Genomic DNA, 26,664 nt, shown 5'->3' on the forward strand with positions numbered 1-26,664 from the left:
TTCAAAACACCGTCTTCTGCTCTCTCAACCACACTCTTTTTATTTCCACACATCTCTCTTACCCTCTCATTACTTACTCGATCAAACCACCTCACACCACACATTGTCCTCAAACATCTCATTTCCAGTACATCCACCCTCCTCCGCACAACTTTTGTCTATAGCCCATGCCTCGCATCCATATAACATTGTTGGAACCACTATTCCTTCAAACATACCCATTTTTGCTTTCCAAGATAACGCTCTTGACTTCACACATTTTTCAACACTCCCAGAACTTTCGCCCCCTCCCCCACCCTATGATTCACTTCCGCTTCCATGGTTCCATTTGCTGCCAACACTCCCAGATGTCTAAAACACTTCACTTCCTCCAGTTTTTCTCCATTCAAACTTACCTCCCAGTTGACTTGTCCCTCAACCCTACTGTACCTAATAACCTTGCTCTTATTCACATTATTCTCAGCTTTCCTCTTTCACCCACTTTACCAAACTCAGTCACCAGCTTCTGCAGTTTCTCACCCGAAACAGCCACCAGTGCTGTATCATCAGTGAACAACAACTGACTCACTTCCCAAGCTCTTTCATCCACAACAGACTGCATAATTGCCCATCTTTCCAAAACTCTTGCATTCACTCCCCTAACAACCCCATCCATAAACAAATTAAACAACCATGGAGACATCATGCACCCCTGCCGCAAACCAACATTACCAAAAACCAATCACTTTCCTCTCTTCTTACACGTACACATGCCTTACATCCTCGATAAAAACTTTTCACTGCTTCTAACAACTTACCTCCCACACCATATATTCTTAATACCTTCCACAGAGCATCTCTATCAACTCTGTCATATGCCTTCTCCATATTCATTAATGCTACATACAAATCCATATGCGTTTCTAAGTATTTCTCTCATACATTTTTCAAAGCAACACCTGATCCACACATCCTCTACCACTTCTGAAACCACACTGCTCTTCCCCAATCTGATGCTCTGTACATGCCTTCACCCTCTCAATCAGTACCCTCCCATATAATTTCCCAGGAATACTCAACAAACTTATACCTCTGTAATTTGAGCACTCACTCTTATCCCCTTTGCCTTTGTACAATAGCACTATGCAAACATTCCGCTAGTCCTCAGGCACCTCACCATGAGACATACATACATTAGATAACCTTACCAACCAGTCATCAATACAGTCACCCTTTTTTAATAAATTCCACTGCAATACCATCCAAACCCGCTGCCTTGCAGGCTTTCATCTTCCGCAAAGCTTTTACTACCTCTTCTCTGTTTACCAAATCATTCTCCCTAGCCCTCTCACTTTGCACACTACCTCAACCAAAACACTTTATACCTGCCACTCTATCATCAAACACATTCAACACACCTTCAAAATACTCACTCCATCTCCTTCTCACATCACCACTACTTGTTATCACCTCTCCATTAGCCCTCTTCACTGATGTTCCCATTTGCTCCCTTGTCTTATGTACTTTATTTACCTTCGTCCAAAACATCTTTTTATTCTCCCTACATTTTAATGATACTCTCTCACCCCAACTCTCATTTGCCCTCTTTTTCACCTCTTGCACCTTTCTCGTGACCTCCTGCTTCTTTCTTTTATACATCTCCCAGTTATTGGCATTATTTCCCTGCAAAAATTGTCCAAATGCCTCTCTCTTCTCTTTCACTAATAACCTTACTTCTTCATCCCACCACTTACTACCCTTTCTAATCTGCCCACCTCCCACTCTACTCATGCCACAAACATCTTTTGCGCAAGCCATCACTGCTTCCCTAAATACATCCCATTCCTCCCCAACTCCCCTTACATCTTTTGTTCTCACCTTTTTCCATTATGTTTGGTACTTCCTCACACAAGTCTTCCCAAGCTCACTTACTCTCACCACTCTCTTCATCCCAACATTCTCTCTTCTTTTCTGAAAACCTCTACAAATCTTCACCTTCACCTCCACAAGATAATGATCAGACATCCCTCCAGTTGCACCTCTCAGCACATTGATAGCCAAAACTCTCTCTCGTGCTCCTATCAATTAACATGTAATCCAATAATGCTCTCTGGCCATCTCTCCTACTTACATATGTATACTTATGTATATCTCTTCTTTTTAAACCTGGTATTCCAAATCACCAGTCCTTTTTCAGCACATAAATCTACAATCTCTTCCCTATTTCCGTTTACAACACTGAACACCCCATGTACACCAATTATTCCCTCAACTGCCACATTACTCACCTTTGCATTCAAATCACCCATCACTATAACCTGGTCTCGTGCACCAAAACTACTAACACACTCACTCAGCTGCTCCCAAAACACTTGCCTCTCATGATCTTTCTTCTCATGCCCAGGTGCATATGCACCAATAATCACCCATCTCTCTCCATCCACTTTCAGTTTTACCCATATCAATCTAGAGTTTACTTTCTTACACTCTATCACATACTCCCACCACTCCTGTTTCAGGAGTAGTGCTACTCCTTCCCTTGCTCTTGTCCTGTCACTAACCCATGTCTTTACTCCCAAGACATTCCCAAACCACTCTTCCCCTTTACCCTTGAGCTTCGTTTCACTCAGAGCCAAATCATCCAGGTTCCTTTCCTCAGACATACTACCTATCTCTCCTTTTTTCTCATCTTGGTTACATCCACACACATTTAGACACCCAGTCTGAGCCTTTGAGGAGGATGAGCACTCCCCGCGTGACTCCTTCTTCTGTTTCCCCTTTTAGAAAGTTTAAGATACAAGGTGGGGAGGGTTTCTAGCCCCCCGCTTCCGTCCCCTTTAGTTGCCTTCTTCAACACGTGAGGAATGCCTGGGAAGTTTTCTTTCTCCCCTATCCCCAGGAATATACATACATGTCCACACACAGCACATATACATACCTATACATCTCACAGTATACATATATATATATACACACAGACATATACATATATACACATGTACATAATTCATACTGTCCACCCTTATTCTTATCCGTCGCCACCCCGCCACACATGAAATGAAAACCCTCTCCCCCACATGTGCGCGAGGTAGCGCTAGGAAAAGACAACAAAAGCCACATTCGTTCACCCTCAGTCTCTAGCTGTAATGTATTATGCACCGAAACCACAGCTCCATTTCCACATCCAGGCCCCACAAAAACTTTACATGGTTTACCCCAGACACTTCACATTCCCTGGTTCAATCCATTGACAGCACGTCGACCCCGGTATACCACATCGTTCCAATTCATATTCCTTTGCACGCCTTTCACCCTCCTGTATGTTCAGGCCCTGATGGCTCAAAATCTCCCACTTCTCCTCGTTCCCTCTACCTCTGACACATATCCTCTTTGTCAATCTTTCCTCACTCATTTTCTCCATGTGACCAGACCATTTCAATACACCCTCTTCTGCTCTCTCAACCACACTTTTTATTACCACACATCTCACTTACCCTTTCATTACTTACTTGATCAAACCACCTCACACCACATATTGTCCTCAAACATGTCATTTCTAACACATCCACCCTCCTCAGCACAACCTTATATATCGCCCATGCCTCACAACCATATGACATTGTTGGAACCACTATTTCTTTAAACATGCCCATTTTTGCTCCGAGATAATGTTCTCGCCTTCCACAAATTCTTCAACGCTCCCAGACCTTTACCCCCCTCACCCGGGGACTCACTTCCGCTTCCATGGTTCCATCCGTTGAAAAATCCACTCCCAGATAACTAAAACACTTCACTTACCCAGTTTTCTCCATTCAAACTTACCTCCCAGTTGACTTGTCCCTCAGCCTTACTGAACCTAATAACCTTGCTCTTATTCACATTTACTCTCAGCTTTCTTCTTTCACACACTTTACCAAACTCGGTCACCAGCTTCTGCAGTTTCTCACCTGAATCAGCCACCAGCGTTGTATCATCAGCGAACAACAAATAACTCACTTCCCAAGCCTTCTCATCCACAAAGACTGCATACTTGCCCCTCTCTCCGAAACCTCTTGCATTCACCTCTCTAACAACCCCATCCATAAACAAAGTAAACAGCCATGGAGACTTCACACACCCCTGCTGCAAACCTACATTTCACTAGGAGCCACTCACTTTTGTCTCTTCCTACTCGTACACATGCCTTACATCCTCAATAAAAACTTTTCACTGCTTCTAGGAACTTACCTCCTACACCATATTCTCATAATACCTTCCATAGAGCATCTCTATCAACTCTTATCATATGCCTTCTCCAGATCCATAAATGCTGCATACAAATCCATCTGCTTTTCTAAGTATTTCTCACATACATTTTTCAAAGCAAACACCTGATCCACACATCCTCTACCACTTCTGAAATCACACTGCTGCTCCCCAATCTGGTGCTCTGTACATGCCTTCACCTTCTCGATCAATACCCTCCCATATAATTTCCCAGGAATACTCAAGAAACTTATGCCTCTGTAATTTGACCACTCACATTTATCCCTTATTCCACAGCAATACCATGCAAACCTGCTGCCTTGCCGATTTACATCTTCCAGAAAGCTTTCACTACCTCTTCTCTGTTTACCAAATTATTTTCCCTGACCCTCTTACCGTGCACCACCTCGACCAAAACACCCTATATCTTTCACTGTATCATCAAACACATTCGACAAACCTTCAAAATACTCACTCTATCTCCCTCTCACTTCACTACTACTTGTTATTACCTCCCTATTTGCCCCCTTCACCAGTGTTCCTATTTGTTCTCTTTTCTTACAAACTTTATTTACTTCCCTCCAAAACATCTTTTTCTTTTCCCTAAAATTTAATAATACTCTCACCCCAACTCTCATTTGCCCTCTTTCTCACCTCTTGCACCTTTCTCTTGACCTCTTGCCTCTTTCTTTTATACATTTCCCAGTCATTTGCACTATTTCCCTGCAAAGATTAGTCCAAATGCCTTTCTCTTCTCTTTCACTATCAATCTTACTTCATCCCACCACTCACTACCCTTTCTAATCAGCCTGCCTCCCACCTTTCTCATGCCACAGGCATCTTTTGCACAAGCCATCACTGCTTCCCTAGATACATCCCATTCCTTCCCCACTCCCCTTATATCATTTGCTCTCACCATTTTCCAATCTGCACTCAATCTCTCCTTGTACTTCCTCACACAAGTCTCCTTTCCAAGCTCGCTTATTCTCACCACTCTCTTCACCCCAACATTCTCTTTTCTTTTCTGAAAGCCTCTACATATCTTCACCTTCACCTCCACAAGGGATTGGTGAGAGGACAAGGGCAAAGGAAGGAGTAGCACAACCCCTGAAGCAGAAGTTGTGGGAGTATGTGATAGTGTAAGAAAGTAAACTCTAGATTGATATGGGTAAAACTGAAAGTGGATGGAGAGAGATGGGTGATTATTGATGCCTATGCACCTGGTCATGAGAGGAAAGATCATCAGAGGCAAGTCTTTTGGGAGCAGCTGAGTGAGTGTGTTAGCAGCTTTGATGCATGAGACCGGGTTATATTGATAGGTGAATTGAATGCAAAGGTGAGTAATGTGGCAGTTGAGGGTATAATTGGTGTACATGAGGTGTTTAGTGTTGTAAATGGAAATGATGAAGAGATTGTAGGTTTGTGTGCTGAAAAAGGACTGGTGAGTGGGAATACCTGGTTTGAAAAGAGAGATATACATAAGTATATGTATGTAAGTAGGAAAGATGGCCAGAGAGCATTATTGGATTATGTGTTAATTGATAGGCATGTAAAAGAGAGACTTTTGGATGTTAATGAGCTGAGAGGGGCGTCTGGAGGGATGTCTCATCATTTTCTTGTGGAGGCGAAGATCAAGATTTGTAGAGATTTTCGGAAAAGAAGAGAGAATGTTGGGGTGGTGAGAGTAAGCGAGCTTGGAAAGGAGACTTGTGTGAAGAAGTATCAGGAGAGATTGAATGCAGAATGGAAAAAGGTGAGAGCAAAAGATGTAAGGGGAGTGGGGGAGGAATGGGTTGTATTTAGAGAAGCAGTATTGGCTTATGCAAAAGATGCTTGTGGCATGAGAAAAGTGGGAGGTGGGCAGATTAGAAAGGGTAGTGAGTGGTGGGATGAAGAAGTAAGATTGTTAGTGAAAGAGAAGAGAGAGGCGTTTGGACGATTTTTGCAGGGAAGTAGTGCAAATGACTGGGAGATGTATAAAAGAAAGAGGTAGGAGGTCAAGAGAAAGGTGCAAGAGGTGAAAAAGAGGGCAAATGAGAGTTGGGGTGAGAGAGTATCATTGAATTTTAGGGAGAATAAAAAGGTGTTTTGGAAGGAGGTAAATAAAGTGCATAAGACAAGAGAACAAATGGGAACATCAGTGAAGGGGGCTAATGGTGAGGCAATAACACGTAGTGGCGAAGTGAGAAGATGGAGTGAGTATTTTGAAGGTTTGTTGAATGTGTTTGATGATAGAGTGACAGATGTAGGGTGTTTTGGTTGAAATGGTGCACTAAGTGAGAGGGTCAGGGAGAATGGTTTGATAAACAGAGAAGAGGTAGTGAAAGCTTTGTGGAAGATGAGAGTGGTTTGATAAACAGAGAAGAGGTAGTGAAAGCTTTGTGGAAGATGAAAGCCGGCAAGGTGGTAGGGTTTGGATGGTATTGTAGTGGAATTTATTAAAAAAGGGGGTGATTGTTTTGTTGACTGGTTGGTAAGGATATTCAGTGTATGTATGCTTCATGGTGAAGTGCTTTAGGATTGGAAGAATGCATGCATAATGCCATTGTACAAAGGTAAAGGGTATAAAGTTGAGTGTTCAAATTACAGAGGTATAAGTTTGTTGAGTATTCCTGGGGAATTATATGGGAGGGTATTGATTTTTAATTTGTTTATGGATGGGGTTGTTTGGGAGGTGAATGCAAGAGTTTTGGAGAGAAGGGCAAGTTTGCAGTCTGTTGTGGATGAGAGGGCTTAGGAAGTGAGTCAGTTGTTGTTCGCTGATGATACAGTGCTGGTGGCTGATTTGGATGAGAAACTGCAGGAGCTGGTGACTGAGTTTGGTAAAGTGTGTGAAAGAAGAAAGCTGAGAATAAATGTGAATAAGAGCAAGGTTATTAGGTACAGTAGGGTTGAGGGACAAGTCAGTTGAGAGGTAAGATTGAATGGAGAAAAACTGGAGGAAGTGAAGTGTGATAGATATCTGGGAGTGGATTTGGCATCAGATGGAACCATGGAAGTGGAAGAGTCACAGGGTAGGGGAGGGGGCGAAGGTTCTGGGAGCGTTGAAGAATGTGTGGAAGTCAAGAACGTTATCTCGGTAAACAAAAATGGGTATGTTTGAAGGAATAATGGTTCCAACAATGTTATATGGTTGTGAGGCATGGGCTATAGATAGGGTTGTGCGGAGGAGGGTGGATGTGTTGGGAATGAGATATTTAAGGACAACATTTGGTGTGAGGTGGTTTGATCGAGTAAGAAATGAAAGGGTAAGAGAGATGTGTGGTAATAAAAAAAAGTGTGATTGAGAAAGCAGAAGAGGGTGTATTGAAATGGTTGGGTCACGTGGAGAGAATGAGTGAGGAAAGATTGACAAAGAGGATATATGTGTCAGGGGTGGAAGGAACAAGGAGAAGTGGGAGACCAAATTAGAGGTGGGAGGATTGAGTGAAAAAGATTTTGAGCGATTGGGGCCTGAACATGCAGTAGGGTGAAAGGCATGCAAGGAATAGAGTGAATTTGGAACGATGTGGTATACCGGGGTCGATGTGCTGTCAATGCATTGAACCAAGGCATGTGAAGTGTCTGGGGTAAACCATGGAAAGGTTTACGGGGCCTGGATGTGGAAAGGGAGCTGTGGTTTCGGTGCAGTATACATGACAGTTAGAGACTGAGTTTGAACGAATGTGGCCTTTGTTGTCTTTTTTTAGTGCTACCTCGCGCACGTGCGGGGGGAGGGGGTGTCATTTCATGTGTGGCGGTGTGGCAACGGGAATGAATCGAGGCAGCAAGTATGAATTATGAACATGTGTATATATGTATATGTCTGTGTATGTATATATATGTATACATTTGAATGTATAGGTATGTATATGAGCCTGTGTGGACGTGTATGTATATACATGTGTAAGTGGGTGGGTTGGGCCATTCTTTTGTCTGTTTCCTTGCGCTAACTCACTAATGTGGGAGACAGCAGGAAAGTATAATAAATAAATGAATAGATAGATAGATTGATTAAGAGGATCAAAGCATGTACAGAGCATCAGAATGGGAAAGAGCATCAGGTGTATGCTTTGAAGAATATATGTGAGAAATACTTAGAAAAACCAATGGATTTGTATGTAGCATGTATGGATCTGGAAAAGGCATATGATAGAGTTGATAGAGATGCTTTGTGGAAGGTATTAAGAGTTTATGGTGTGGGAGGTAAGTTGCTAGAAGCAGTGAAAAGTATTTATCATGGATGTAAGGTATGTGTATGAGTAGGAAGAGAGGAAAGTGATTGGTTCTCAGTTAATGTTGGTTTGTAGCAGGGGTGCATGATGTCTCCATGGCTGTTTAATTTGTTTATGGATGGGGTTGTTAGGGATGTGAATGCAAGAGTTTTGGAGAGAGGGGCAAGTATGCAGTCTGTTGCGAAGTGGGCTTGGGAAGTGAGTCTGTTGTTGTTCTTTGATGATACAGTGCTGGTGGCTGATTCATGTGAGAAGCTGCAGAAGTTAGTGATTGAGTTTGGTAAAGTGTGTGAATGAAGAGAGTTCAGAGTAAATGTGAATAAGAGCAAGGTTATTAGGTTCAGTAGGGTTGAGAGACAAGTTAATTAAGAGGTAAGTTTGAATGGAGAAGAACTGAGGAAGTGAAGTGTTTTAGATATCTGGGAGTGGATTTGGCAGCGGATGGAACCATGGAAGCGGAAGTGAGTCACAGGGTGGGGGAGGGGTTGAATGTTCTGGGAGCATTGAAGAATGTGTGGAAGTCGAGAATGTTATCTTGGAGAGCAAAAATGGGTATATTTGAAGGAAAAGTGGTTCCAACAATGTTATGTTGTTGCAAGGCATGTGCTATAGATAGGGTTGTGCAGAGGAGGGTGGATGTGTTGGAAATGAGATGTTTGAGGAAAATATGTGGTGTGAGGTGGTTTGATCGAGTAAGTGATGAAAGGATAAGAGAGATGTGTGGTAGTAAAAAGAGTGTGGTTGAAAAGATTGTGGTTGAGAGAGCAGAAGAGGGTGTATTGAAATTGTTAGGTCACATGGAGAGAAAGAGTGAGGAAAGATTGACAAAGAGGATATATATATCAGAGGTGGAGGGAATGGAGAGAAGTAGGAGACCATTTTGGAGGTGGAAGGATGGAGTGAAAAAGATTTTGAGCGATCGGGGCCTGAACATACAGGAGCGTGAAAGGCGTGCTAGGAATAGAGTGAGTTGGAACAATGTGGTATACTGGGGTCGAGGTGCTGTCAGTGGATTTAACCAGGGCATGTGAAGCATCTGGGGTAAACCATGGTAAGTTTGTGGGGCCTGGATGTGGAAAGGGAGCTGTGGTTTCAGTGTATTATACGTGACAGCTAGAGACTGAGTGTGAACGAATGTGGCCTTTGTTGTCTTTTCTTAGCGCTATCTGGCACATACATGGGGAAGGTGGGGGTGCCATTTCATGTGTAGTGGGGTGGCAATGGGAATGGATGAAGGCAGCAAGTATGTATATGTATATGTGTATATATGTGTGTATGTATACCTCGCAAACGCGGGAGACAGCGACAAAGCAAAATAATTATGATAATAATAATAGTGTATATATTGAAATGTATAGGTATGTTTATGTGTGTGTGTGGGCACTTATGTATATACATGTGTATGTGGGTGGGTTGGGCCATGCTTTCGTCTGTTTCCTTGCACTACCTTGCAAGCGTAGGAGACGTTTTTTCATTTTAAGTCCTCTTTCTTTTATGTACTCACTTCTATGTGTTATAAATCCTTTTATGTACTCAATTCTATGTGTTATATATCCTTCCCCATGGAGTTTATCAAGTTTCATTGTTGCCACTAAGGAGAACTTTGTTTTTTTATTTTTATATCTCCCAAAATAGGGCTTTTTAACTGTCATCTGTTTTATGAATATATCATCTTACCTGATTTCTTTAAGTTTCATCTATTTTGGATGTGTGTGTGTTGAAAATACCTGTAGGATACCACTAAATGGTTTCAGTAGTGGCATTGTGAGGTAGTCTTGTTTGTCAGCAGGTATGTCCAAGTTTCCACTGATTACTCCTGTTTCACCTAAGCTTTTGTTTTTTCCACTTTCTGTTTTCTTTATTCACTGTGTATGACAATTTAAGTATTTTTAGAAGAAATTCAGTTTTGCTGTGCTTAGTTCCTATGAATTTCCTTTTCTAGATAATAAAAGGTAAAATAAAAACTGCTTTTTACATGGTGTCACATTGACTGTTGGTGACTGCACAAGATTTTACTTACTGTTCACCCGATGTCATAGTTTCCCATTAAATTTTGTACTAATTTTCTTCATGACCACAATCACTTTTATTTTGTATGCAGTGTACCAATATTCTAATGTACCAGACTGCCAAATTCAATTCCCTAAGCTGCAGTGGGTCATTGAATACTTGAAAAATATATGGACAATATACATCACATCTGCCTCCTCCCAGTTTGACTGGTGGATCCCCCTATCCCCTATGTCCATCTGGTGGTTTTGGTTCAGGGGGCTATGCTAGGTTAGCTGAAGAGATAATTCACGTGTTAGAGTTAAGTTTCTGTCTCGGAACATCATATTCTTGCTTCAGTCCATGGATTAGGAGCTGATTACCACCAAGATGTATTACCTGAGGAGGACATTCCATCAACTCCTTAAAAGTTTAAATGGGAGGGCAAACTTTCAGTAAGGGAATGATAAAAGAAATGTAACATTTGGAATACTATGCACATCATCGCCGAGTTGGGGGAGGAAATTAAATCTACAACAGTTAAGTGTTTGCAGTGTGCTGTGACCTGAATATTTACATCTTAATTTCTCAGGTTAAGCAGGAAGAAATAATGCCCTAGCTCGTACTGGTAGTTTTGACTTTTGTCAACGGTGTTGGCTTAGAGGATATTGAGGAAGATATGGGTGAGGTGCTGGGCTCACATACTGATAGATTAATCAGGGAGGGAGTCTTGCAGCTGGAGGCAGCGGGAGACAGCGACAAAGTAATAGAAAAAAAAAAAAAAAAAAAAAACCTCCAAGAGCTGAGTCAAAATATTTGAGTATATATACAAGGCTGCTATCCCCCTTGAAGGCAAAGAAACATAACCCGCCCAGGGCTGAGTCAAAATGTTTAAGTATATATATATATATATATATATATATATATATATATATATATATATATATATATATATATATATACTTAGAAAAGCAAATGGATTTGTATGTAGCATTTATGGATCTTGAGAAGGCATATGATAGAGTTGATAGAGATGCTCTGTGGAAGGTATTAAGAATATATGGTGTGGGAGGCAAGTTGTTAGAAGCAGTGAAAAGTTTTTATCGAGGATGTAAGGCATGTGTATGTGTAGGAAGAGAGGAAAGTGATTGGTTCTCAGTGAATGTAGGTTTGTGGCAGGGGTGTGTGATGTCTCCATGCTTGTTTAATTTGTTTATGGATGGGGTTGTTAGGGAGGTAAATGCAAGAGTTTTGGAAAGAGGGGCAAGTATGAAGTCTGTTGGGGATGAGAGAGCTTGGGAAGTGAGTCAGTTGTTGTTCGCTGATGATACAGCGCTGGTGGCTGATTCATGTGAGAAACTGCAGAAGCTGGTGACTGAGTTTGGTAAAGTGTGTGAAAGAAGAAAGTTAAGAGTAAATGTGAATAAGAGCAAGGTAATTAGGTACAGTAGGGTTGAGGGTCAAGTCAATTGGGAGGTAAGTTTGAATGGAGAAAAACTGGAGGAAGTAAAGTGTTTTAGATATCTGGGAGTGGATCTGGCAGCGGATGGAACCATGGAAGCGGAAGTGGATCATAGGGTGGGGGAGGGGGCAAAAATCCTGGGAGCCTTGAAGAATGTGTGGAAATCGAGAACATTATCTCGGAAAGCAAAAATGGGTATGTTTGAAGGAATAGTGGTTCCAACAATGTTGTATGGTTGCGAGGCATGGGCTATGGATAGAGTTGTGCGCAGGAGGATGGATGTGCTGGAAATGAGATGTTTGAGGACAATATGTGGTGTGAGGTGGTTTGATCGAGTAAGTAATGTAAGGGTAAGAGAGATGTGTGGAAATAAAAAGAGCGTGGTTGAGAGAGCAGAAGAGGGTGTTTTGAAATGGTTTGGGCACATGGAGAGAATGAGTGAGGAAAGATTGACCAAGAGGATATATGTGTTGGAGGTGGAGGGAACGAGAAGTGGGAGACCAAATTGGAGGTGGAAAGATGGAGTGAAAAAGATTTTGTGTGATCGGGGCCTGAACATGCAGGATGGTGAAAGGAGGGCAAGGAATAGAGTGAATTGGATCGATGTGGTATACCAGGGTTGACGTGTGGTCAGTGGATTGAATCAGGGCATGTGAAGCGTCTGGGGTGAACCATGGAAAGCTGTGTAGGTATGTATATTTGCGTGTGTGGACGTATGCATATACATGTGTATGGGGGGGGTTGGGCCATTTCTTTCGTCTGTTTCCTTGCGCTACCTCGCAAACGCGGGAGACAGCGACAAAGTATAGTAAAAAATATAATATATATATATATATATATATATATTTGTATGGGTTTTCAGAAAAGAAGAGTGAATGTTGGGGTGAAGAGGGTGGTGAGAGTAAGTGAGCTTGGGAAGGAGACCTGTGTGAGGAAGTACCAGGAGAGACTGAGTACAGAATGGAAAAAGGTGAGAACAATGGAAGTAAGGGGAGTGGGGGAGGAATGGGATGTATTTAGGGAATCAGTGATGGATTGCGCAAAAGATGCTTGTGGCATGAGAAGAGTGGGAGGTGGGTTGATTAGAAAGTGTAGTGAGTGGTGGGATGAAGAAGTAAGAGTATTAGTGAAAGAGAAGAGAGAGGCATTTGGACGATTTTTGCAGGGAAAAAATGCAGTTGAGTGGGAGATGTATAAAAGAAAGAGACAGGAGGTCAAGAGAAAGGTGCAAGAGGTGAAAAAAAGGGCAAATGAGAGTTCAGGTGAGAGAGTATCATTAAATTTTAGGGAGAATAAAAAGATGTTCTGGAAGGAGGTAAATAAAGTGCGTAAGACAAGGGAGCAAATGGGAACTTCAGTGAAGGGCGCAAATGGGGAGGTGATAACAAGTAGTGGTGATGTGAGAAGGAGATGGAGTGAGTATTTTGAAGGTTTGTTGAATGTGTTTGATGATAGAGTGGCAGATATAGGGTGTTTTGGTCGAGGTGGTGTGCAAAGTGAGAGGGTTAGGGAAAATGATTTGGTAAACAGAGAAGAGGTAGTGAAAGCTTTGCGGAAGATGAAAGCCGGCAAGGCAGCAGGTTTGGATGGTATTGCAGTGGAATTTATTAAAAAAGGGGGTGACTGTATTGTTGACTGGTTGGTAAGGTTATTTAATGTATGTATGGCTCATGGTGAGGTGCCTGAGGATTGGCGGAATGCGTGCATAGTGCCATTGTACAAAGGCAAAGGGGATAAGAGTGAGTGCTCAAATTACAGAGGTATAAGTTTTTGAGTATTCCTGGTAAATTATATGGGAGGATATTGATTGAGAGGGTGAAGGCATGTACAGAGCATCAGGTTGGGGAAGAGCAGTGTGGTTTCAGAAGTGGTAGAGGATGTATGGATCAGGTGTTTGCTTTGAAGAATGTATGTGAGAAATACTTAGAAAAGCAAATGGATTTGTATGTAGCATTTATGGATCTTGAGAAGGCATATGATAGAGTTGATAGAGATGCTCTGTGGAAGGTATTAAGAATATATGGTGTGGGAGGCAAGTTGTTAGAAGCAGTGAAAAGTTTTTATCGAGGATGTAAGGCATGTGTATGTGTAGGAAGAGAGGAAAGTGATTGGTTCTCAGTGAATGTAGGTTTGTGGCAGGGGTGTGTGATGTCTCCATGCTTGTTTAATTTGTTTATGGATGGGGTTGTTAGGGAGGTAAATGCAAGAGTTTTGGAAAGAGGGGCAAGTATGAAGTCTGTTGGGGATGAGAGAGCTTGGGAAGTGAGTCAGTTGTTGTTCGCTGATGATACAGCGCTGGTGGCTGATTCATGTGAGAAACTGCAGAAGCTGGTGACTGAGTTTGGTAAAGTGTGTGAAAGAAGAAAGTTAAGAGTAAATGTGAATAAGAGCAAGGTAATTAGGTACAGTAGGGTTGAGGGTCAAGTCAATTGGGAGGTAAGTTTGAATGGAGAAAAACTGGAGGAAGTAAAGTGTTTTAGATATCTGGGAGTGGATCTGGCAGCGGATGGAACCATGGAAGCGGAAGTGGATCATAGGGTGGGGGAGGGGGCAAAAATCCTGGGAGCCTTGAAGAATGTGTGGAAATCGAGAACATTATCTCGGAAAGCAAAAATGGGTATGTTTGAAGGAATAGTGGTTCCAACAATGTTGTATGGTTGCGAGGCATGGGCTATGGATAGTGTTGTGCGCAGGAGGATGGATGTGCTGGAAATGAGATGTTTGAGGACAATGTGTGATGTGAGGTGGTTTGATCGAGTGAGTAACGTAAGGGTAAGAGAGATGTGTGGAAATAAAAAGAGCGTGGTTGAGAGAGCAGAAGAGGGTGTTTTGAAGTGGTTTGGGCACATGGAGAGAATGAGTGAGGAAGGAAAGATTGACCAAGAGGATATATGTGTTGGAGGTGGAGGGAACGAGGAGAAGAGGGAGACCAAATTGGAGGTGGAAAGATGGAGTGAAAAAGATTTTGTGTGATCGGGGCCTGAACATGCAGGAGGGTGAAAGGAGGGCAAGGAATAGAGTGAATTGGAGCGATGTGGTATACCGGGGTTGACGTGCTGTCAGTGGATTGAATCAAGGCATGTGAAGCGTCTGGGGTGAACCATGGAAAGCTGTGTAGGTATGTATATTTGCGTGTGTGGACTTATGTATATACATGTGTATGGGGGGGTTGGGCCATTTCTTTTGTCTGTTTCCTTGCGCTACCTCGCAAACGCGGGAGACAGCAACAAAGTATAATAAAAAAAATAAAAAAAAATAATATATATATATATATATATATATATATTATTTTTTTTTTTTTATTTTATTATACTTTGTCGCTGTCTCCCGCGTTTGCGAGGGGGATAGGGGTGAAAGAATACTTCCCACGTATTCCTCGCGTGTCGTAGAAAGCGACTAGAGGGGACGGGAGTGGGGGGCCAGAAATCCTCCCCTCCTTGTATTAACTTTCTAAAATGGGAATATATATATATATATATATATATATATATATATATATATATATATATATATATATATATATATATATATACAAGGCTGCTATCCCCCTTGAAGGCAAAGAGCATAACCCTTGAAGGCAAAGAAACATAACTTACCAAGGACTGAGTCAAAATGTTTGAGTATATATACAAGGCTGCTATCCCCCCACCAATAATATAGATCCCAACAATGATTGTGCCCAGAAATTTTAAAGAGTTTGCATAGCTTTCCTGTTACTACAGTGAAAATTATCAGGAAAGAAAGAGCTAACAGTGAACAGTTTTTCTAAAGGCTAAGGACAGCTTCTCAAGTTGAAGCAATAGCTGGAGCAGGTAATCCAGGGGTGTTATGTACAAGCCTATCACCCTCCTTTCCACTCCCAGTAGCACTCAATCTTCCCCCATTCCACTCCACCCATTTACTGCAACCTGCTATAGACATAAAGATAACCTCAAGTGTGGAAGGATTTGATTAGATCAAAGGGCTTATTATTTCATAACATGACTTTGGAAATTTATAGCCTTTTTTTTTTTACAGTAGCTTTGCTGACCTTGTAGAATGGGCAAAGTTTGCATGTGTATAATGGTAAATTGCCTTTCAGAAGGGTCAAAGTTTATCTATGTGTGGGAGTAAATTCCCTTGTAGAAAGGTCAAAGTTTACTTGTGTATGAGAAATTCCCTGTTGTACCCTCAGATGCATTAGTATTCTGAGTTTTCTTTCTTCACATCCTGACTTAACCAACATTTGTTCAACATTTTCTATCATTGCAACATTCAGTTTTGTTGTGAAATTGGCTTATAGTGATTGTGACTTATTCACAGAGCTTTTAATTTCGGCAGTGTTCCGTAACGTGAACTGGTGGGTCACATTGCCCTTGATTATTATGTATAACCCCAGAACCCCATTTATAGGGCTACAGTCAGAAGGAACATAATTATGAACTTATGTAGAACGAGAAATTCCTTGATGAGACTGTCCTCCTCTATGTCAGCTGACCGTGGTATATCCTCAGTGAAGGTGACTTTTCACTCATGGTGTAACCATGAACAGACAAAGTTTGGTAACACCCTTTCCATAATTCATTGATAAACACAGTATGAAATGCATAATATTTGTGTTTAGCTGTTCACTTGCAAATTATACATGTTGAATTTTATGATGAAAAATGAAATCGTGTTTTTCAGTTTCTTTATGGCAAATTCATATAAAGCAAGGGAAATGTACTTTGTTCATAAGTGAATAGCTTGCATTCCCTTTTGCAGGGAATAGCAACAGACAGGCAACAATAAATGTTGATGTGATCACTTTTTACACTAAATTATGAAGTATTGGAAAGGCAGAATATTTTCATGAATTTTATAACTTGAAGCAGTTGTATTGCATTAGCTCCAGACCCTTTAAAGTTAATTTAAGTTGTATGTGTGTTATGTTGTATGATAGGCAAGGAGTCTTTAGCGATTTTCTTTTCGGATTTGTTTTTTTCAGTTTTTTTTAGTGTGTCTTATAAAACAGTCACCATCACTGCTTGATTTTTAGTATATTATTTAGGAAAGTCACATTGTATTCTGTTACTTATTTGTTTACAGGTAATGCACGATAGGAAATTTTTTTGTTTACAGATAGTGCACGATAGGAATTTTTTTTGTTTACAGATAGTGCATGTTAGGAAATTAACAACACTTTTTGCCTTGTCTCTGCATTGCATGTACTTTTTCTGGGCTCTTAGCAGTGTGATTTGCTTGCATGTAAACAGACGGGTGAACACAGCTGATATTGCATTACATCATGCTAAGTCATGGCTGTTTTTAGATGTTAAATAAACATCTAATGTAGTTTTCTTCATGGATAGTTGTTGATATAAGACTCAGAGCTCTGCAGCATTATATTACTTTTGTGGATTAGTATTTCTTTATAATCCAACCTTGTATGTAAACTGAAGTCAGTCACATATTCCAGGACAGTCAAATTTGCCTGTAGCAAACACCAACTTGGGTTCCATATCCATAAACCTAGGAGGATCTCAGAGGGCTGTCAGCCTACCAGCCTCATCTCCTGGCACATTCACTAATTCTGGCTCTCAGTCTATCAGACAGGTTTGTACTCATGAGTTTCATGATTCTTTTGTGACAGAGTATTGCATATGTGCAGCATATAATCAGTACAGCATTTTAATTGAGAAAAGCTACCTAAGAAATGCAGTTGTAGTTGTCCCACATGGGACTAAGACAAAATGAAAATACCCAAGGTGGATTTTTATTTTATCATAGACAGAACTGTCTGGGATTCAAGAGAAGCTCATAGTTGGTTGTTGGGCACATTATAGCAAAACAATGAAGGAAGATTATTATTGTCTCTGCACATCCATATCATCTTACTTCATCTGCTCCAGATAAGGCTCTGAACCTGCACCTGCTGCATATTTCATTCTGTTATTAGGACACCTCCATCCTTTAGTATTGAACTTTGAGGGGTATTGGGCATTTTAGGTTACCCCGTTGACATAGAAAATTGTCTCTTGTGTAACAACTGTTTAAGGAATTTCCTTAGTTGAATAACTTAAAATGAATATATTTGTCTCTCAGAAGGTTGTTTGAGTTCACAGTCAAAAGAGCTTATAGTGCTGCAGGGAAGGGTGATGTCCAGATTGTAGAAGGGAAATTGTGACTCTTATTTGTGTGGGGAATAAGGTTGTTTAAGGTTCACAGCCAAAAGAGCATGTAGTGTTGTAGGGATGAGTGATGTCCAGTGTGTCGACAGGATAGTGTGATTCACATTTGTTTGGGGAATTCTGGGGTTCTGATGAGTGTATGGACTACCATATAAGGTGCAATTTTTTCCAGAAAATGTGTATAAAAGTCACCATGTGTCTTATATGCTGACTGTTAGGCTCACCAGGATTTCGATAGTAATAGACTGAAACCAAAAACTTCCCATTGCTGACACTGGTCCCTAGATGACCCCAGAATGAAATATGTTTAATCATAGAAATGGGGCTTACAAGAAGTCTTGGAAGGTACAGAGATTAATAGAAATGATATAATCAAGCCAGTAAATTACTTGACCTATATGAAGCCCATGGTCCTGAAGAAATGTTTGGAAACACTTGTTAGGCCACTAATTATTGTTTGATATCTCTCTAGAGGAAATAGTAGTTTCAGACATGTGGAAGAGGGCACGTTTTGTGCCTATAGATAAGAAAGGTGATTAGGAAGAGGTGCTGGATTACAAGGTTGCCCCATTAACAATTGTGGTTTGTAAAACAGTAGAATAGATAATTATAAGACAGTTATTGTCTATTTACAAAGGAAAAACTACCTGACTGGGAGACAGCATGATTTCAGGGAAAGGTCATGTATTTTGAATAATCTAGGCCTCTATGATAGGATGGTCTTGGATCAAAGAGATAGTTGGGTAGATTTACTGTTCGTAGACTGCCAGAAAGCCTTTGACAGTGTAAACTCGTTAGAAGTTGATGAAATACAAGTTACATATGAATGCAAGATTAACACTTATGTAATGTATATGACAGTGGAGAATAACAGTATTATGTAAATGATCAGTATATGCATTGGTAGCTATGCTCTAGGCCTGCCTCATGGTAAAAATATTGTCATGTATACTCTGTTTTTTCCTGTGAGTAATTAGCATTACAGTTAAGCCTTATTGTTATCCTTATCCAGTTGCTTAGACTGAGATAATTTACTTTCTGATGTTTCTTTGCCATAGAACTAAGTTTTTTAAAGACAAATAATGTTCATAATTTCTTTCAGGTTGCTGGTAGTGGTCTTGGAGTTGGTGGTGGAAACTTCCCTGTTAATAGTGCACTGATGATTGGTGACTATGTAACTCCTGGCTCCATTATCCTCCCTACTCAAGGAATTCAGTTAGGATCTCATTCTGGCATTAGTGGGGTAGAGTGCTCACAGGCTCAGTGACCATCAGTACAACTATAGCCTAGCTGGTGTGGTGAATTTACCTTGGTGTGGTCCAAATGCCTCATCAAGTTTATATGCCGTCTTTGGTTAAGTGCAATTTTGAACATGTGCAGGGATGAACATGTAGACATACCCATCATAAAAGGAAGGTTATGACAATAGATTTGTGTACTTACCAAGCATTTGGCCATGATCTTAATAATAGGTATTGTAAGACGAGTTTGCAAAATTATTTAATGTAATGACATGCACTCAGAGTCAGGTTTCTAAAGTGTCATTGAAATTATATAGAGCAGATTCTCCATGAAACTCTTTAAAGTATTTATAAAATTCACTGTGAAATCAAATGTAGTTTTAATTGATTAGGTTTTACTGTGATTGGCTCTGTAATATGTAAAGGGTTTAGGGATGGTATAATTGAGTGTTTAGAATCATAGGTCAGAGTTATGTCTCAGATTCATCGGTGTGTTTTAAACTTAATTGATGAGATACTCAGTAAAACAAAATGACTTAGATAGTTTAGTGATTTTTAAGAAAACATTTTTCCCCAGTTTGGAGAAATGTACCTTTTAGGTCATAATAATTGTTCCCTCATTTGTTGGAGGGATTATTGTTGAGATTGAATTTTTCTCAATGGAATTTCAACAGGATACATTTGTGAAGTGCAAACTACCCATACTACCTTTTGTCACTGATAGGTGTCAGTTGAAACTGAGTTATTATTTTGGAGGTAAGAAGGAATATAGATTCTCTTGGACCCACTCTTTGTGCTAGACTTGTTAAGGATTAAATGAATTGATTTACAATAAAGATTGCAATTGAACTTAAGTGTGGAGTGATGTCATTAAGATAATCTGAATATCCATAAATTATCTAGAATATTTTTTTATAATGAAAATGTCATCATATAGGGAAATAAAAGTTTCTCAGTAAATGTTGATTAGAATTTGCAAATTTGATATACCTGTAACAGCTTGATACAAGATTGATAACATCATTGCACATAATTTTCCAATTATCACTTATAATGCTTTTATCAGTGTATGCATTCTTTTGGGTATTTATTTGATATTCAAAATAGATTAGGAGGTAAAAGATTTGAATTCAATTGTTCAATGATATCATTGTTAATGGTTAACAAGGCTAGTTTACATTTGACATAAGACAGATGTACTGGGTTTACAGTTCCTTGTTAAGTTAAAGGATTAATGATCAGTGGTACACATAGCTCAACCATAAGGCTCAGTTGATATGATTATAACTGCACCTTCAAGATAACAGTGTTTGCATATTGAGTCACTGTCTAGCAATAACTGTGCTTTGGTGGTTTTCTAACCTAGAAGCAGTTGCTGTCCTGTAACTCAGGAGTTAACAGTTGTCCAGAATGTGTCTCATAGACACTAGTTTTAAGATTTATAAAAGCGATTCCTATGGAATTGTTATGCTTTCATCTCCACAGTAGTTTGGTTTCTGAACAAGGTTATATGGAAATGTAACATTGATGATGACTGAAATAGCAAAAAAGTAGAACGATAACTAGTTCAGTTACCAAAAAAGGAGTGAACATTTCTATAACTGTAATAGTAATAATTAGGTTGGTTTTACTTTTGATAGGGTTGGGAGAAGTCAAGAAGAGAAGGAAGTGTCCTTCCTATGTTGATTATACATATTCATGTGTAAAGAATATTTCCTGTCAGCATTTACTGTGAGGAGAAGCACAATTTAAAAAAACAATAGGTAGTACCAAGGAAGAAGTATTGTTTAATCATAAAACCTTACTTTAGAAATAATCATTATAATGAAAGGCAGCTGAAGTAAGGTATGTAAAACATAAGTTGGATTTTCTTGATATAATATACATCAAAATAAGGAATGTTTGGGAGCACTTGAAGTGGAATTATACTTTCCCCTGAAGAGGGAAGTTCTAATATGGGATGAGTGGCAGGCGTGCCAGAAAAGTGTTTTTCCATCATCCCTTGACTTCATTTTTCTGGTCTTGTTTGTATTTCAGCATTCATGTAAGGATTTTCCACATATTAGCTTGCATTACCTTGCATATTGATTCCTTTATAATTTGAGGTAACTCAATCTTTTCCTGTATACATGTTTCATATGCAGTTTCAGCAGTTGGATTTTTCTTACTGGACAACTAAAATCATATGTGTAATTGATTGCAATAGCTTTCAGGCATTTTGTAGGGTCAGAAATTGCTTATTTGTGGGAATCTTCAGTAATCCTGGCATTCTTCATGTACCAATTTGCTGTAAATGTGAAAATTATCAAAAATAAAGTAAAGGTGATGTACATCAATGGTAAAATTTTTGCAAGCAGTGGCCAGTTCATGTATATTTTCATTCTTTATGTTCTGCCTACCTTTCAAGCAGGTAAGGAATGCACAATTTCTGTGAAATGTTTTTTAGGCTTTTATGTTAATCTAATTGTTGTTGAAGAGACCCAACAGCAGTGGTTTGAAACACATGGAATTCTGCGAATTGATGTTGTTGTCATGCAAATGAAATTCATAGCAGCTAAACAAGAGAAGGTAAGAGGACTTCTTTATTTCTGTACAGAGCTGTTTGTCATCATTTACAATATGAATTTTTACAGAATTTTATGTAATTTTAGTTGCTGCATTTCTTTGTACATATGGCCGTATATATAGGTATTACTTTTCCACAAAATCTTTCAACTCTGTATTATCTCGAGTTACTCCCTTACTGTCAGTTATCTTCCTCATTTACATTGTTTTATCATTCTGTATTTTATTTTTTAATTGGCCTCTACCATACTTTTACATCTTTGGATATCTTAATTCCTTAGTGTGTTTACACTACTTATTGTGTCCCCATCTCAGAACATTCAACCCAACTACATACAAACAGTTAACAATCACTTTTACTTACATATATAAAGTAGCTTTCATTACTTTCAACTTAGCCCTTCCCATATACAAATATATCCATGATTACTTTCTTAGTGCTTCAGCAGTTTTAAAATTTTTCAAATGTTATTAGCTATTTCACTATTCATTCATCATTCTTCTTTAATTATCAGACTTTACAGTGTCAAAAGTCTCCACATTTTCTCGTTATGTAGTTACATGTCATATGTCAGCATCTTTCTCAAACATGACTTCAGTTCTTGCTGTAGCATTGAAACTGATTTTTTTTGTCTGCCTTCACTGCTTGTAACCCTTTATGAAACTCCATCATATAAATGTAATTTCTCTTGTAAGTGGTTCATTAATCCAGAATGGACTGATCCTTATAGGTTTATAGTGGTCTCTAGGACTGGGACTTAAAAAGAAAGTCTGGAAATGAGAGGAGGGAGATAGACAGGCAAATGTTTTTAGAGGAGTTGGGTGTACATTTCAGCAAATCTGGTTCAAAGGATGGAGTATTTGTGATGGGTGATTTAAATGCAAAGAGTGAGTGATGTAGTGGGTGAGAGTAAACTTGGGCATGGGGTACCTTGTGTTGTGAATAAAAATGGTGAACAAGTGTCGAGATGTGTGCTGAAAGAGGACTGGAAGTACCTGGTTTAAGTAAGGAACATCCATTAGTATACATGGGTGAGTTGGGTAGGTGGTAAGTGGGCATTATTGTATTATGTGTTAACTGGTAGTGCAAAAGAGAGTCTTTTGCTTGTAGATGTTCTGAGGGGGGGGGGGGCAGCAAGTGGGTAGCTGATCATTACTTAGTGGAGGCATGGATGGAGGTTTGTATAGGCATTAGAGAAGTGAGTGAACTTGGAAATGAGGCTTGTGTGAAGAGACACCTGGAGAGACAAATTGTAGAATGGCAGATGGTGAGAGGAATGTAAGGTACTTAGGAAAGCAGACCTTGCATGTGGATGAGAAGTGTTTGGCATGTGGAAGTTGGGAAGTGGGTATGTGTGAAAGCATAGTGGGTGGTGGGAAATGAAAGTTAAGTTGCTAGTGAAAGAGAAAAGAAGTGTATGGGCATTACTTGCAGGAAAGGAGTGTGGATGATTGGAAGATGTACAAGAGAAAGGAGGAGGGGGGGGGTCATGAAGAAGGTGTGTGCAGATGTTAAAAAATGAGTGGCTTTGAGTATCAGCAAACTTCAGGGAGAATGAGAAATTTTTTTTGAATGATGTTAATAGTGTGAGAAAACAAGAAAACAAAAGGGACATCGGTGAAGAGGTCAAATGGAGAAGCAATAACAGGCAGAGATGAAGTGAATAGATGGATTGAGTATTTTGAAGGACTCAAGTATGTTCAACAGGTTGGCAGATGTTGGGATGCTTGAGATGTGGTGGTATGCAAAGTGAGAGTCACAGCAGATAGTTAGGAAAGAGAGGTGGTGGTGGTGAAAGCCTTCCACAAGGTGAGATGCAGCAAAGTAACAGGAGTAGATGGGATTGTAGTTGTATTTCTAAAGAAATTGGATAATTGTGTTGTTTATTGGTTGGTTAGGATTTTCAGAGTATGCATGGCCTGTGGTGAAGTGCCTGAAGATTGGCAGAATGAATTTATAGTGTATGAAGAAAAGGCAAGGAGGGTATAATTGAATGTTTGAACTACAGAGGCATGACTTTGATATGTGTACCTGGTAAGTTTCAAGGGAGAGTGATGATTGAGAGGGTGTTGCAGTGCAAAGGGGCATCAGACTGTGGAGGAACATTGTGGTTTTAGGAGTGGTAGAGGATGCTTGAATCAGTTGTTTGCTTTAACCCCTTCCTTTCTCCATTTTTATTAAATATATTCCAAAGAATCATCAGATTTTTTTTACATAGTTATGAAATGTATAAAGTTAGAAAATGCAACTAACAAAATATTTTGTTTCAAATGTTGATATTGTAGAAAATATTACACATGACAGCTAGAGACTATGAGTGTGAACAAATGTGGCCTTTTTTGTCTGTTTTCCTGGTGCTACCTTGCTGAAGCAGGGGGTAGCAATGCTGTTTTGTGTGGGGTGGGGTAGTGCCAGGAATGGATGAAGGCAAGCAAGTATGAATGTGTACATGTGTATATATATGTATATATGTCTATGTCTAATGTGGGAGACAGCGACAAAGTATGATAAAAAAAACGAACGAAAGAATGGCCCATCCCACCCACATACATATGTGTATACATACGCGTCCACACACGCACATATACATACCTATACATCTCAATGTATACATATATATACACACACAGACATATACATATATACACATGTACATAATTCATAGTCTGCCCTTATTCATTCCCGTCGCCACCCCTCCACACATGAAATGACAACCCCCTCCCCCCACATGTGCATGAGGTAGCACTAGGAAAAGACAACAAAGGCCACATTCGTTCACAGCCAGTCTCTAGCTGTCATGTATAATGCACCGAAACCACTGCTCCCTTTCCACATCCAGGCTCCACAAAACTTTCCATGGTTTACCCCAGATGCTTCACATGCCCTGGTTCAATCCATTGACAGCACGTCGACCCCGGTATACCACATCATTCCAATTCACTCTATTCCTTGCACACCTTTCACCTACCTGCATGTTCAGGCCCTAGTCACTCAGAATCTTTTTCATTCCATCTTTCCACCTCCAATTTGGTTTCCCACTTCCCCTCGTTCCCTCCACCCCTGACACATATATCCTCTTTGTCAATCTTTCCTCACTCATTCTCTCCATGTGACCAAACCATTTCAAAACACCCTCTTCTGCTCTCACAACCACACTCTTTTTATTACCACACATCTCTCTTACCCTTTCATTACTTACCCAATCAAACCACCTCACACCACATATTGTCTTCAGACATCTCATTTCCAGCACATCCACCCTCCTCCGCACAACTCTATCTATAGCCCATGCCTCGCAACCATATAACATTGTTGGAACAACAATATTTTCAAACATACCCATTTTTTGCTTTCCAAGATAACGTTCTCGCCTTCCACACATTTTTCAATGCTCCTAAACTTTTGCCCCCTCCTCCACCCTATGACTCACTTCCGCTTCCATGGATCCATCCGCTGCCAAATCCACTCCCAGATATCTAAAACACTTCACTTCTTCCAGTTTTTCTCTATTCAAACGTACCTCCCAATTGACTTGTCCCTCAACCCAACTGTACCTAATAACCTTGCTCTTATTCATATTTACTCTCAGCTTTCTTCTTTCTCACACACTTTACCAAACTCAGTTACCAGCTTCTGCAGTTTCTCACCCGAATCAGCCATCAGCGCTGTATCATCAGCGAACAACAACTGACTCACTTCCCAAGCTCTCTCATCCACAACAGACTGCATACTTGCCCCTCTCTCCAAAACTCTTGCATTCACCTCCCTAACAACCCCATCCATAAACAATTTAAACAACCATGGAGACATTACGCACCCCTGCCACAAACCGACATTCACTGAGAACTAACAACTTGCCTCCTACACCATATATTCTTAATACCTTCCACAGAGCATCTCTATCAACTCTATCATATGCCTTCTCCAGATCCATAAATGCTACATACAAATCCATTTGCTTTTCTAAGTATTTCTCACATACATTCTTCAAAGCAAACACCTGATCCACATATCCTCTACCACTTCTGAAACCACAGTGCTCTTCCCCAATCTGATGCTCTGTACATGCCTTCATCCTCTCAATCAATACCCTCCCATATAATTTACCAGGAATACTCAACAAACTTATACCTCTGTAATTTGAGCACTCACCTTTATCCCCTTTGCCTTTGTACAATGGCACTATGCAATCATTCCGCCAATCCTCAGGTGCCTCACCATGAGTCTGTTTCCTGGTGCTTCCTTGCTGATGCAGGATACAGCAATTAAGCATAATGGTAATGATAATAATAATAATAATAATATTTACATAATGAAATTTACAGCTTGTGGAAGACCATGTGATCTCAATGAACACAGGAATAAACAAGATAAAATTTGATATATCTTTACATTGTAGAAGACATAAGAAATAAAGAAAAAGTAACAGTTTATAAAAGAAATGCATGAATCCTATTATATCATTAATTCTGATAGGGTATTATTTATTACTTCCATTATCCCATGACACTGCTGTCAACCTTTGCTTTACATACCTGCTTGCCTTATCATCTGTCATGTCAGATAATTCATTACTGTATCAGGTAAACTTTAGAAATAATGCTATATATTCTGATGTTTATCATATGTATAACTGACTGTGTTCTTACCTGCAAAAGCTAATGGTTGGGCAGGCACAATAAAATGTGAAGATAACTTGGTTTACCCCATAGCATCGACTGGATTGTCTGAGTCGGGGCTTGTAAAACTTTGAATTTATATCTTTATTGTGTGTGTATATATATGCTCATCACTGTCATATTTATCATTACCTGGCCTA

The 26,664-nt window shown here is 39.9% G+C and overlaps 1 protein-coding gene across 1 annotated transcript in view; it reads left to right on the plus strand.

Moving 5' to 3' along the window:
* Positions 1–20,241, plus strand: part of Art4 (arginine methyltransferase 4) — a 179,288-nt gene extending 159,047 nt beyond the window's left edge. The window contains exons 12-13 of the mRNA XM_071665516.1: positions 17,327–17,463; positions 19,141–20,241. Coding sequence (XP_071521617.1) covers positions 17,327–17,463; positions 19,141–19,305 — 302 coding nt within the window. The 3' untranslated portion in view covers positions 19,306–20,241. The remainder of the gene's footprint in view (positions 1–17,326; positions 17,464–19,140) is intronic.
* The last annotated feature ends 6,423 nt before the right edge of the window (positions 20,242–26,664 follow it).

The sequence above is a fragment of the Panulirus ornatus genome, chromosome 10 (genome assembly GCF_036320965.1).
Source record: "Panulirus ornatus isolate Po-2019 chromosome 10, ASM3632096v1, whole genome shotgun sequence".
NCBI classification, from domain to species: domain Eukaryota; kingdom Metazoa; phylum Arthropoda; class Malacostraca; order Decapoda; family Palinuridae; genus Panulirus; species Panulirus ornatus.